Source organism: Salmo trutta, chromosome 28 (genome assembly GCF_901001165.1).
Source record: "Salmo trutta chromosome 28, fSalTru1.1, whole genome shotgun sequence".
Lineage (NCBI taxonomy): Eukaryota > Metazoa > Chordata > Actinopteri > Salmoniformes > Salmonidae > Salmo > Salmo trutta.
The window spans coordinates 43,973,128-43,988,252 of NC_042984.1; the positions used below are offsets into that span (position 1 = coordinate 43,973,128).

General features: G+C 44.0%; 1 protein-coding gene across 1 annotated transcript in view; it reads right to left on the bottom strand.

The window, feature by feature from the left end:
* Positions 1–9,260: 9,260 nt before the first annotated feature.
* The window catches only part of LOC115166312 (dedicator of cytokinesis protein 3-like), a 69,567-nt gene continuing 63,702 nt past the window's right edge, over positions 9,261–15,125 (bottom strand). The window contains 5 exon segments of the mRNA XM_029720216.1: positions 9,261–12,404; positions 12,507–12,589; positions 12,702–12,824; positions 12,960–13,044; positions 13,263–13,375. Of these exon segments, the coding sequence (XP_029576076.1) occupies positions 11,775–12,404; positions 12,507–12,589; positions 12,702–12,824; positions 12,960–13,044; positions 13,263–13,375 (1,034 nt within the window). The 3' untranslated portion in view covers positions 9,261–11,774.

Here is a 15,125-nt window from a genome sequence, read left to right on the forward strand (position 1 = left end):
ACTATTACCCTTTCACCAGGCTGTGACCACTTACACGTGGTCTCAGAGGCATGCAACACTATTACCCGTCACCAGGCTGTGACCACTTACACGTGGTCTCAGAGGCATGCAACACTATTACCCGTCACCAGGCTGTGACCACTTACACGTGGTCTCAGAGGCATGCAACACTATTACCCTTTCACCAGGCTGTGACCACTTACACGTGGTCTCAGAGGCATGCAACACTATTACCCTTTCACCAGGCTGTGACCACTTACACGTGGTCTCAGAGGCATGCAACACTATTACCCTTTCACCAGGCTGTGACCACTTACACGTGGTCTCAGAGGCATGCAACACTATTACCCGTCACCAGGCTGTGACCACTTACACGTGGTCTCAGAGGCATGCAACACTATTACCCTTTCACCAGGCTGTGACCACTTACACGTGGTCTCAGAGGCATGCAACACTATTACCCTTTCACCAGGCTGTGACCACTTACACGTGGTCTCAGAGGCATGCAACACTATTACCCGTCACCAGGCTGTGACCACTTACACGTGGTCTCAGAGGCATGCAACACTATTACCCGTCACCAGGCTGTGACCACTTACACGTGGTCTCAGAGGCATGCAACACTATTACCCTTTCACCAGGCTGTGACCACTTACACGTGGTCTCAGAGGCATGCAACACTATTACCCTTTCACCAGGCTGTGACCACTTACACGTGGTCTCAGAGGCATGCAACACTATTACCCGTCACCAGGCTGTGACCACTTACACGTGGTCTCAGAGGCATGCAACACTATTACCCTTTCACCAGGCTGTGACCACTTACACGTGGTCTCAGAGGCATGCAACACTATTACCCGTCACCAGGCTGTGACCACTTACACGTGGTCTCAGAGGCATGCAACACTATTACCCGTCAACAGGCTGTGACCACTTACACGTGGTCTCAGAGGCATGCAACACTATTACCCTTTCACCAGGCTGTGACCACTTACACGTGGTCTCAGAGGCATGCAACACTATTACCCTTTCACCAGGCTGTGACCACTTACACGTGGTCTCAGAGGCATGCAACACTATTACCCTTTCACCAGGCTGTGACCACTTACACGTGGTCTCAGAGGCATGCAACACTATTACCCTTTCACCAGGCTGTGACCACTTACACGTGGTCTCAGAGGCATGCAACACTATTACCCTTTCACCAGGCTGTGACCACTTACACGTGGTCTCAGAGGCATGCAACACTATTACCCGTCACCAGGCTGTGACCACTTACACGTGGTCTCAGAGGCATGCAACACTATTACCCTTTCACCAGGCTGTGACCACTTACACGTGGTCTCAGAGGCATGCAACACTATTACCCTTTCACCAGGCTGTGACCACTTACACGTGGTCTCAGAGGCATGCAACACTATTACCCGTCACCAGGCTGTGACCACTTACACGTGGTCTCAGAGGCATGCAACACTATTACCCGTCACCAGGCTGTGACCACTTACACGTGGTCTCAGAGGCATGCAACACTATTACCCTTTCACCAGGCTGTGACCACTTACACGTGGTCTCAGAGGCATGCAACACTATTACCCGTCACCAGGCTGTGACGTCCCTTTATGTAAATTCAGCTGAGGGCCGTGAAAGTATTCAAATTATCCAGTTTCTTTCCGCTGCTGATATGGAAGAGCTATTGTTAGTGTTGGCTGATTTGCCTACTGTAGAATTGGATCTCCCTCCCTCCCTCACTTTCTCTGTCTCTCTCTCTCTCCTCCTCTCTACAGCCTAATTCTGCTCCCTGAGCATTGAGCCAAAGGTCATAAAATATCCATGCCCTCAATGGTCTGTCTCTCCCTCTCGCTCTCCATCTTTCTACTCCCCCTCTCTCTCTTTCTTGCTCCTTCTCGCTCACACCCTATTTATCTTCCTCTCTCATCTTACAAAGATCTCTCACTGCACACAATAATAAAAAATGTTTATTCATGTATATACTGAAAGCAAAACATCATTATCTTGCATGATCTACAAATCAGAAAGTACTATCTTTGATTATGTTTACGTCCCAACACTACATCATTAACAAATATTGTGCTCTTTACAAATGCCCATACTGTATATATGAATGAGAATGCACAGGAGCACTTGTGCCACCTGCAGGAACAAGTATACATAGCACCGTTGGATGCACAGCTGCCTAGGTCTGCTACCTAGTCTAATGCATTTTGACAGCTAACTGATGGAGTGAATTGAACAGCCATTGACCTTTATCTCACAATCTATCCATCTCACTCGCTCTCTCTCCCCCTTAATACATACACCTGTACAGGCCTCCTGTTTTCTATGTACATTACATGGAAAGACTTTGGAATGAGAATCAAATGAGAATACATGAGCTGTGATGTCAGACCACAGTAGCTATCCTACCTTTGTTATTCAGGTTGTTTTCCCTAATCCATTCCCAGAGTTTTTATTATTTGCTGCCTGAAGCACAGGAGGAGGGAATTGTGTAGGCAAAAGCATCATCTAGGGTCTGCCATGGACCCAGGTGTCCGAAGTGAACCATTTCATAACACACACGCACGCACACACACACACACACACACACGCACACACACACGCACACACACACGCACGCACGCACACACACACGCACACACGCACACACGCACGCACACACACTTTCTTACTTGCTTACACTGTAAAAGGAAACGGTTCCTGGAGTATCCTTTAGGGGTTCTTCATATTGAAACTATAAGTTCTTCGAAGACATACCAAAGTCCAATGGGTATATCCTCTGGCGTGTTGATGTTAATGTGTTCTCCGTATCCACAGCCAGAATGAATTTGCAGTGCATGGTGATCAAACAGATTTCCTGTTATATTCATCAGAGGTGTAGGAAAGGTGAAGTCTGAATCCAAAAATATGATGATTAACAAAACATGCACACAACAGTATTCATACATTGTTTTTTGTGGTAAATGTGAATGAAAAAACTGTTTTGTTAATGGTTTTCATTCACATACCTTGTCCATAATGTAGAGGCCTGTGAGATATATTAATTGAACAGTTAAGGGAGGAGGATGTTAAATGTGATCTGCATAACATACCAATACCAATTTGTATACCTTTGTATGCCTCTTCCTCTGTATACCTGCAGACACAGACACAAAAGTGAGCAGTTCAGTCATCTGCACCCAATACAGCTAGCCTTCAACATATTCATTTTAAATGTTTTATTTAACCTTCATTTAACCAGGCAAGTCAGTTAGTTAGTTGTGTGTGTGTGTGTCTGTGTGCGTATGTATGTAGTGTATGGGTTGTGTGAGTGTCAGTGTAGAGTGTGAGTGAGTGAGTGAGTGAGTGAGTGAGTGAGTGAGTGAGTGAGTGAGTGAGTGAGTGAGTGAGTGAGTGAGTGAGTGAGTGAGAGTGAGTGAGTGAATGAGTAGTCTTGTGAGTGTGCATAGAGTCAGTGTAAGAAAAGGTCAATGCATATAGTCCGGGTTAACATTTGAGTAACTATTTAGCAGTCTTATGGCTTGGGGGTAGAAGCTGTCACAGAGCCTGTTGGTGCGAGGGCCGATGCTCTATTATCATTTGCCGGACGGTAGCAGAGAGAACAGTCTAAGTCTTTAGCAATTTTTCGGGCCTTCCTCTGACACAGCCTGATATAGAAGTCCTGGATGGCAGGGAGCTCAGCCCAAGTGAAATCCGCACCTCTGTAGCTTTGCGGTCGAGGGTAGTGCAATGGCCGTACCGTTCAAGATGCTCTCAATGGTGTAGAACCTTTTGAGGATCTTAGGGCCAAATCTTTTCAGCCTCCTCTTCCAGCCCAGCATTTGCATACCTGTTCAAAAAAATGATGAACTGTTTTAACTGGTTAAATCAGGTGTGCCAGTGCTGTGACATTGAGTAAAGATGTTACTACATCTGAAGGGAGATGGAGAAGAAGAGGGATATACACAATATCCTTAGCAGATGGAAAAGCTTTGGATCTGGAACCTCAGCCGTTCCCTTTGTAGGTAAAAAGTATTCTCTTTTATTAAAAACACTGGTATGCCATCTTGACTTGGTTGTTTAAGGTATTCCAAAGAAACCTGACATATTAATGAATCAATCTCTGAAAATAATCATAATCATAATGACAAATACTATACAAATAAATATCATGCCATTGTCACTATCTTAGAATGTTATTACCGAAATTTGAACGTTCAATGTTGAAAAGGAAGGAATTATATAATATGTTACGTAATGGACAACGGAGTTTGACCATCATTACTATCACTCCTTGTTTTACAACTAACTCTATTACAGATATGGAGGGGAGGACATTTCTCGTCTTGCTCCTCTCAGGTCAGTGGCACTATCTTTCTGTCTGTCTGTCTGTTCATCCGTCCGTCTGTCAGTCTGTCTGTACATTTGAGTGTGCGTAGTGGTGAAACCCAGAGTTACTGCAGAGAGAGGTACACTGACCTGGCCACCATAGACAGCATGGAGGACTCTGTAGGCAGTGGTTATAGAGGATCAGTCTGGATAGGGCTGCTGAAGGAGGATTCTGTCAGGTGGTATTGGTTACATTCAGGGGAATGTCTTGACGGGAACTTGGGTGATGACAACCCAACACCATCATGCAAAAACGTACTGGAAGACTGGAAGATGGTACGGTACAGATTGTAAAAATTGGATTATAGTGCGATTAACATTTTAAGGTATTATCCGATTGAACCGACATATGCAGTGGTTACCGTGAATGCATTCTCTGCATTCAAATCTTCCACGATATGGATTTAATCTCGGCCATAACATATTTTTGTTTTTATCAATACGTCTTTACTTCCCCAACCACTTAAACACTAACCCACAAATCCCTTGACAGTAGTCCTTGTATTTACAGTAACTATTGGTTTTATGAAATCTGCCTATTTCTCTAATTTCAGAGATAAATTCCCTAGATGTTGCTGTGGACTTAGCTTTTATCTGGGAAGATTATCTCTGATTATATTAGAAGTACTGTTGACAGCACTACACAGACCTAGCCAGTGCCCTGAACCAGAATGAAAACCAGAAGATCCAGACGACTACAACGTGGGGTTATTATACATGGATCGGCCTGCGCAGAGACTCCTTCAAGTGGTCAGACCAGAGTGCCTACTCATTCAAAAACTGGAAGCAAGGACAACCTCAACACAATGTGACCCACAAATGTGTGGTGTCTTCTACACACAAATGGGAATATGAAGTTGAGAGATATGAAATGACATACCCTTTCTTCTGCCATGGTGCCCTTCATATATGAGAGATAAGTAGTCAGAGTGAAGCTGATACCAGACTCCTCTGTGTCCATGACTGATCTGGCTGTGCTGGAGGCCACCTTACAGCAGATACAGGTATAAAATGATGGAGAAGGAGATGTCTCAAGATGCCAAACTGAGTTGGAAAAGGCAGCCAGGCGGAGAAGACTTCAAGGAGAAGGAGATGGAGACATCTGAGAAGAAAAGGGGGAAGAAAAAACGAAGGGAAAAAGAGAATTAAAACTTTGTGAAATATCATCTGATCTACAGTTAATTCATCTCCTATATTCTGATGGGATATTTAGTAGCCTATGTATTGTCACATTTTTTTGTCAAGAATTTATTGTGAAATGTGTAACTTAACTAATACAAAAACCTTTACTTCATGCTAATAAAAAAAATGTGTTCATAGTTTTTATTGGTGGAGATTGTGGAGAAGCACATAGCGCTCCTCCACTCCTCTGTTCTAATAAGTGGTAGCCGTGGTACAGGCCGGTTAACTTGCACCACTGTCTTTGACTGAGTTTGGTGGAGCAGGTACAAGCAAGCATCATGCACTAGGGGTCAAAGTGTGTTCCCGAAAGATACTTGCTTGAGCACCTTTACACTGCTCTACTCTGTTCTTGAAGAAGTGGTAGTATCATTTTAGTTCATAAATTGTTTTGCCAGTAATAAAATGCCTATGCTCAGCATTTATATATTGAAAAACTAATCTAAAATGTATATAAAGAGAATAAAAAAATATTCTATGCGTGGAAATAGTAATGTTTAAAATATGTAATCATTTGACTTATGCTCCTTTTGTAACCAGGATAGAAGTGTGAATTTACCAATAGTGAATTCATTAATATCAGCTGGATGCATTCATGCCAGTGGAGGCTGCTGAGTGGAGGATGGCTCGTGATAATGTCTGGAACGGAGAAAATGGAATAGCATCAAACACATGGAAACCATGCCTATGCCTGTGTTGCTTCACAGTCCCCGCTGTTCCATAAGGTGTTTTTTAATCTAATATTACTGCTTGCATCAGTTAGTTGATGTGGAATAGAGTTCCATGTAGTCATGGCTCTATGTAGTACTGTGCAGCTCCCATAGTCTGTTCTGGACTTAGGTGTCCGAGCTATGCGCCAGCAGTTTAAACAGACAGCTCGGTGCATTCAACATGTCAATACCTCTCATAAATATAAGCAGTGATGAAGTCAGTCTCTCCTCCACTTTGAGCCAAGAGAGATTGACATTAGCTCGCCGTGTACATCCAAGAGGCAGCCATGCTGCCCTGTTCTGAGCCAAGTCAAGTCCTTTTTTGTGGCACCTGACCACACGACTGAACAGTAGCCCAGGTGTGACAAAACTAGGGCCTGTAGGACCTGCCTTGTCAATAGCGCTGTCAAGAAGGTAGAGCAGCGCCATGGACTTACTTCTCCCCATCTTAGCTACTGTTGTATCAGTATGTTTTGACCCTGACAGTTTACAATCCAGGGTTACTCCAATAACTTGCTCAATTTCCACATTATTAGTTCATGGTTGACATAGCTTGTTAGCCATTAGCGTTTCTCAACGAGTTCAAAGCATGTGAATGCATCCAACTGGTATTTACGACTTTGCAACTGGTAATTACCACCTTCCCACTTGCTTATGAACGCAGCATCAGGGTCGAGTGCCTGCTGGTCAACTGCATCACAGACACATGCCAGATCTCGCAATGCCTAGATATGTATTAAACTATCAGCTAACCACATCATATGGTATAGGTTGTGATCCCTTGCTTAGACATTGCATGCATCAACCAATGGTTGTGTGACACATCAGACTGTTAGGTCGAGCGCCAGATTGCTATTAACATGTGGTTAGCTGATACGTAAAACACCCATCCAGGCTTTGCAAGATCTGGCATGAGTCAGCAACATCTGAGTAGGAGAACAGGACTTAGCCATCGGATGCCCGACTGAACAGTCGATGACCTGGCACGCAACCAGTGATGTAAAGTACTTACAGTAAGTACAAGTACTTGAAAGTACTACTTAAGTAGTTTTTTTGGGGTATCTGTACTTTTCGATTTATATTTTTGACAACTTTTACTGCCACACACCTAAAGAAAATAATGTACTTTTTACTCCATACATTTTCCCTGACACCCAAAAGTACTTGTTGCACTTTGAATTCTTATCAATAGAACATCCCTGGTCATCCCTACTGCCTCTGGTCTGGTGGACTCACTAAACAGAGAACATCCCTGGTCATCCCTACTGCCTCTGGTCTGGTGGACTCACTAAACAGAGAACATCCCTGGTCATCCCTACTGCCTCTGGTCTGGTGGACTCACTAAACAGAGAACATCCCTGGTCATCCCTACTGCCTCTGGTCTGGTGGACTCACTAAACAGAGAACATCCCTGGTCATCCCTACTGCCTCTGGTCTGGTGGACTCACTAAACAGAGAACATCCCCGGTCATCCCTACTGCCTCTGATCTGGAGGACTCACTAAACAGAGAACATCCCCGGTCATCCCTACTGCCTCTGATCTGGAGGACTCACTAAACAGAGAACATCCCGGTCATCCCTACTGCCTCTGATCTGGAGGACTCACTAAACAGAGAACATCCCCGGTCATCCCTACTGCCTCTGATCTGGAGGACTCACTAAACAGAGAACATCCCCGGTCATCCCTACTGCCTCTGATCTGGAGGACTCACTAAACAGAGAACATCCCCGGTCATCCCTACTGCCTCTGGTCTGGTGGACTCACTAAACAGAGAACATCCCCGGTCATCCCTACTGCCTCTGGTCTGGTGGACTCACTAAACAGAGAACATCCCCGGTCATCCCTACTGCCTCTGGTCCGGTGGACTCACTAAACAGAGAACATCCCCGGTCATCCCTACTGCCTCTGGTCCGGTGGACTCACTAAACAGAGAACATCCCCGGTCATCCCTACTGCCTCTGGTCCGGTGGACTCACTAAACAGAGAACATCCCCGGTCATCCCTACTGCCTCTGGTCCGGTGGACTCACTAAACAGAGAACATCCCCGGTCATCCCTACTGCCTCTGGTCCGGTGGACTCACTAAACAGAGAACATCCCCGGTCATCCCTACTGCCTCTGGTCCGGTGGACTCACTAAACAGAGAACATCCCCGGTCATCCCTACTGCCTCTGATCTGGAGGACTCACTAAACACAGAACATCCCCGGTCATCCCTACTGCCTCTGGTCTGGAGGACTCACTAAACACAGAACATCCCTGGTCATCCCTACTGCCTCTGGTCTGGTGGGCTCACTAAACACAGAACATCCCTGGTCATCCCTACTGCCTCTGGTCTGGTGGACTCACTAAACAGAGAACATCCCTGGTCATCCCTACTGCCTCTGGTCTGGTGGACTCACTAAACAAATGCTTCATTTCTAAATTGTCTGAGTTTTGAAGTGTGCCCCTGGCTATCTGTATAAAATACATTTTTTTTAAATGGTGCAGTCTGGTTTGCTTAATATAAGGAATGTGAAACTGTTTATACTTTTACTTTTGATACTTAAGTATATTTTAGCAATTACATTTACTTTGATACCTAAGTATATTTGAAAGTAGTATTTCCATTATTTAAAGCAGCTGTCAATTTAGCTTTGCTTTTGGTGAATCAACTTCACTTCAATTTCTTTTTAATACTTTCTATACAAAGTTCCTACAAGATGTAATGCCTTTTGCTCCTTTGAACCTTACAAGAAAAAGGAAAAAACATATTTCACAACCAAATGTCTTTAATAGCTAAATATGTGTACTGAACTGTCACATCTGTCTGCAACCAAATGTTCTTCTGATAAAAAAATAAAGATTGACTGATTGACTGACAGTGATTTGTGTATGTGGAAGTAGCAGTGTCACCTACTGTCAATTTCCATTCCCAGTCAAACATACTGCCAATCATTGGTTCTATTTCCCACGGAGCAGCAAGCCATGGAAATGACAGAGTCAGAGCTGATAAAAGATTGTCTTTAATGTTTGGCATTGTTAATGAATCCATACCACAGCAGTTATGGGAGTAGGAAAACCACCTTTACAACCAAACACTGTTTGATCATGCTAACACCATCTGTACAAGAAAGCACATTGAAAAGTGTATAAAGTATTTATATTTGAAGACTTGAAGTCAAGAACAATGCAGACAGCCACAGTCTGTTTTTGTCTTCTTTAAACATTGATTATAGATATTCATCAATTACATCAATTTCTGGAGTACATGTATTTACACAAAACAATAAAATTATTTTAGGGGGTCTGCAATAATTTTCAAAAATATTTCACAATACCGCTGTATGTACAGTAACAGAATTTACATTGAAAAATTCTATTGTACCTATATTTGATCTGAGTATCGCTCCTCTTCACACAAACATCAGCTTCCCCATACATCTGACTTTCATCTTATATTTGATCCATAGTTCTGTTCTTCCATACTAACTCCACAGTCTGCAAAACATACCCTGCATCCTTCCATGATACATCAGTGAAATATGTCCTCACAACTGATGTACCTGCATACAAAAATAGATGTTGTCTGATCAGTGGACAACCTAATGTGCAAGAACACAAAGCAAAGCATTCACCTGCAAAAAACTACTTGGGGAAACAAAGACCTGTATTTTTTAACAGTAACCTCCACTTTCCAACCCACTGGTTGGTTATACATTACATCTCAGCAAACACTGTCTGTTGTACTTTCATTGCCCAAGGAGATCAACCTTATGGTCCTGTCTGAGCTTCTCATCCTCATCCTCTGTACACACAAACATCTCTTTATTGCAGATCAGAGTGAAGAGAAACTGCAGGTAAAACTAAGTATACTGTAGCACTACAAACCAAACAACAATCTTCAACCAAGGCAGGACAAAACAGATGTCACACATAGATATCATGAGGTTTGTTCGGAAAGCGTAGAGAACATGATGAAAAAAGAGAGCTGTCATTTCATGAGCTTCACAGAAACAGTCAAGTGAGGTGTCGGAATGAGAGACTGATACTGCATTTCAGTGCACTTAAGGCAGGTAGTTGTTTAGAACACTGTTTGAGGGAGTTTGGATTTGCCATTCGGTGGGCAGATGGGGGTGAAGGTGAGTAGAACATGTCACAGACAGGAGCAATGTCATTGCCATTAGTCCTTTTACACACACACATATGTATTACTTGTTAATTGTCATTGTCTTGAAACATATAGAGGCAGAGATAGGGTGTGATAATTGTTTTTATGAGTATAGTTAGTCCAATAGGTGGTTGAGGTACTGTTGAGCCATTATTCTTCGCTACGTCTCATCTTACTGCTAGTTGAGTGTTAAGGATGTTTTCACCGTGGTTATTTTCTCCATCACCATCTCCTTTCAAGGAACAATCCAGTATTATTGAGTCCAACTCAACCTGTGCACTGTTGTTCCAGAGCTGTAACACCTGACAATTCCACCCCTTCCTTGTAGCCCTCCCAAGGATTTATCAGCTCTTTTAGTCTGGGTAACATTCCCGCTCCTCTCATGAGATATTTCGGTCTGTTACACAAAAGACAAGAAGACTGTAATAAAGACAACTTCACTTGAACAGAAAAAGAAGACCTGCCACTTGTGTAATACAAACAGCACATCTTGTTTGAATACATTCACATTGTTTTCCATACGTACTGTATGGAGGGATAATCCTAAACTGAGGTTTATATGTCCCTAGAGGCTTTGGTCAAGAAGAGTGACCCAGGTCCAAATAACAGACCTGCTTTTCAATGAGAAGCAGGTAGCAGAATAGAACAGAAGACTGGAGAATGTCATATGGTGAAGCACTATAGAGCGTTTAGTAAAACAGAGGATGGAAAGTCCATTTGAAAACCCCATACATACTGTAGCAAGTGTATCAAAATAATAGATATATGGAGCATTAAAAGCAGAAAAGTCATCATGACTTTGCTAAGAGTATAACTTTCTGTAGTTGCCTTTCGTTGTGGAAAATGGAGGGGGATTCTATTTGGGGCTCGTATGGGTTGATCATTTTGATGAGGATCGTCATGTTTCACAAAACGGCTGTATACTGTTCTCAAATGAAAATAAACTAAACATGCTCACAGACTAGTTGTACAACAGTGTACAGTCAATATCAATTTAAACAAAGTCATTATCGGTCATATTGTCCAACAGATAATATTCCCTTATTAATTCCTATGATGCTGCTTCATCCATTCAGAATCAGACTGAATACACTGAGGAGAGTGAGGGTGCAACTCAATAGTCTAAAGTGGCTTCCTCTCCCCTTCATCTGCTCTGATATAAAAAAAACATGGGATGGATGAAAGCAATATTGTTAATGCCTACAATGTATTTGCATGATTCAACAGCCCATGTTCTTTCACATCAATACAGATGAAGGCAAGGAGACAACGGGAAGGGAGCCACTTTAGACTAGTAAGACGCACCGAGGTGAGTAAAATCTCCAAGAGGCCCAGCCCAGCCCTGTAGTCTCCTCATGGTGTCTCCTCATGCTCCTCGCTGATGCACTGCTCCCAGGCAGCCTTGGCTAGCTCCTCTCTGTGGCTGTGGGGGGAGTGGAAGATCCTCCGAGGAAGGGGGATGGGCTGGGGCACCAAGGAGCTCAGGTCCTCCTCAGGGATGCACCCTTCCCTCAGGTAGGGCTTGGGGGGCACAGCTGGGGGCTGAGGGCGCCGGTAAGGAATGTGGTGTGGGCCGTGGATGGGTATCTGGTGGTGGGTGGGCCCGTGGGGATGAGGGTGGCCATCAAGGCCGACCGGTTGGTGGTGAGAGTGGGGGTGGGAGTGAGTTTGGGAGTGGGGGAGGTGTGAGACAGGGTTACGGTAGTGAAAGGGTCGGACATGGTCGAGGGACTCTGGTTCTGGCCCACTGTAGTGGATATGCAGATAGGGAGAGGCCAGGTACTCATCAGGGGTCCACAGGTGGCTGGGTAAGGGCTCCATGGCGTCATTTCGCACAGTTTGGGCATCGGGGTACTGGGCCCCAAAGTTACTCTCACTCAGAGAGGAGACCCCACTGCTGGCGCTGCCCGACAGGGTGGAATTACTGCCCCCCAGGGCTGACTGAGGACTAGTGGGGGAGCCGGGTATGGGGTGGAGAGGAGACTGGAGGGATGGAGAGAGAAAAAGAGGAAGATAAGAAATGGGTTGGCATCTGTTGACCAAGAAAAGAAGATGTACCGTTACAGTATTTGAACTGTCTTTTACCTTTCTGAGAGAGCGAACAGGCAGTGCCGGGGGCGGGTCACTGTTCTGGTGGTGGAACGCATCAAAGTGCATCAGGAAGTGACCTAAAGAGGTGAAAACAATCATATCAGAATAAACTTCCAAAACCTCCTGTCTAGTGTACATAACAGCCGAGGGACTCTTACCCATAGATAAGGTGTATATAATTAGTGTTACCTGGTGGGAAGGACCTGGGTGGGATGGGGGGCATGATGATGCCCCCTGTAGGTCCCTGGATGTAGGGCACTGTCTCCCTGCCCTCGCCATCTAGACTCCAGCTGCTCGGGGCACTAGGGAACACTGGGGGAACACCAGCAAACCACAGGCTCACTATAGAGCTAGGACTGTAAGTTCTGTCCTACTTAGCTCATTTCTCATGAACACTAGTGAACACCAGCATTTATCAATTTTAAGACAGGCATACAGTATACTCACCTTTCTCTGGCAAGCTCGTGGGAGGGTCAACGCACGGCTTACAGGGGTTCACTTGCTGGAGTAAGGCACGCTGCAGATGGTTGCTCTACAAACAGAGAGACAACAGAGTCTAAAGATAACTGAAAAGGACAAGAACAAACAGTGTGTTCTGGGGCTCAGTACCAGTCTATTTCTGCTTTGGCCAGCCTATCGTTCTTACGCTCAGTGAACTAGCTGTCGTCTTCTCCTTAATTAACTAATGCAGCAATGTCATCAGTTGACTTCAGTGCTATTTTAACATAGTTTGGTCTGTAACGTCAGCACCTGTCCGTTCTCAGTCATGGTGTAGTACATGGTGTTGTTGACTCTCTGGTGAGGCGGCAGCAGCATCATCACCTCCCGGTTGTGTTTGGCTTTATCCGGCAGGGACGGAGAGCCTGGGGGAGGAAGGGGGGAGAGGACAGGTCAGACAGACATCAGAGATCCATTGGGATAATCTCAATTGGATTTGATAAATTCTTCATGTCCTCTTCTCCATCCTCTCCTTCCCTCCTTTTAAAAAAAAGTCAAGGGTAATTGATGTGAGGGGGCAAGGAGAGGAAGCCTGGAAACAAATGCTCTTGTATGAAATGAGACTCTCCTTCTCCACTAACACGTCATCAGGCAAATTACGTTTACAGATGAGGAATCGCAAAACATGTGTAAGGTGGTAAAAATGTATTTTGCTAGTTGTGCCAGACATTTTATAGTAGATAAAAATATAAGTAGCATTTTGTTTCTTAACGTGTGAATGCTTTTCTCCTCCGATAAAACAACAGATGATTCAAAAGGGGGTTTGGCAGATTTCACATCTCTTTCGAATAGGATACATTTGAGTAACCAAGGCCAAAGGAGGCTTTCGAGGAGAGGAGCAAACTCCTCGGTTCGCCTATTAACAAATTCACACTCCTACATATGGCGACCATTTATCGGTTCCCAGCTCACGAAGGAGAGCTAGACGGAGGAGTCGAGGAGAGGACAGACTTTTCCTCCATTGAAAGTACACTGACTAACATAAAAATAGACTCATATCACTCCCTCAAGTCACAACCATGAACATAAGTTTAAAATAGATGCTTACAGGTCTGTTAGGGATCCCTGTTTGCCAGAAAGAATTAAAGCAAAGCATGAAAACCATTATCAGAGATCTTTGATCTGATGTTCTACAGTATCTAAGCTTGATAATACCGTTGTTTCTCAGCACAACATGTCATGTAAAATATACAGTACCAGTCAAATGTTTGGACACACCTCATTGCAGGGTTTTTCTTTATTTTTTACTATTTTCTACATTGTAGAATAATAGTGAAGACATCAAAACTATGAAATAACACACATACAATAATGTAGTTACCAAAAAAGTGTTAAACAAAACAAAATATGTTATATTTGAGATTTTTCAAAGTAGCCACCCTTTGCTTTGATAGCTTTGCAAACTCTAGGCATTCTCTCAACCAGCTTCATGAGGTAGTCACCTGGAATGCATTTCAATTAACATATCCTTCTTAATGCGTTTGAGCCAATCAGTTGTGTTGTGACAAGGTAGGGGTGGTATACAGAAGATAGCCCTATTTGGTAAAAGATCAATTCCATATTATGGTAAAAACGTCTCAAATAAGCAAAGAGAAACGACAGTCCATCATTACTTTAAGACATGAACTTTGAAAGTTTCTTCAAGTGCAATCGCAAAAACCATCAAGCTCTTTGATGAAACTGGCTCTCATGAGGACCGCCACAGGAAAGACAGAGAGTTACCTCTGCTGTAGAGGATAAGTTCATTAGAGATAACTGCAGCTCAGATTGCAGCCCAAATAAATGCTTCCCAGAGTTCAAGTAACAGACACATCTCAAAATCAACTGTTAAGAGGAGACTGCGTGAACCATGAATCAGACCTTCATGGTCAAATTGCTGCAAAGAAACCACTACTAAAGGACACCAATATGAAGAAGAGACTTGCTTGGGCCAAGAAATACGAGCAATGGATATCAGACTGGTTGAAATCTGTCCTTTGGTTTGATGAGTCCAAATTTGAGATTTTTGTCTTTATGAGACGCAAAGTAGGTGAACTGATGATCTCTGCATGTGTGGTTCCCACCGTGAAGCATGGAGGAGGTGGTATGATGGTGCTTTGCTGGTGACACTGTCAG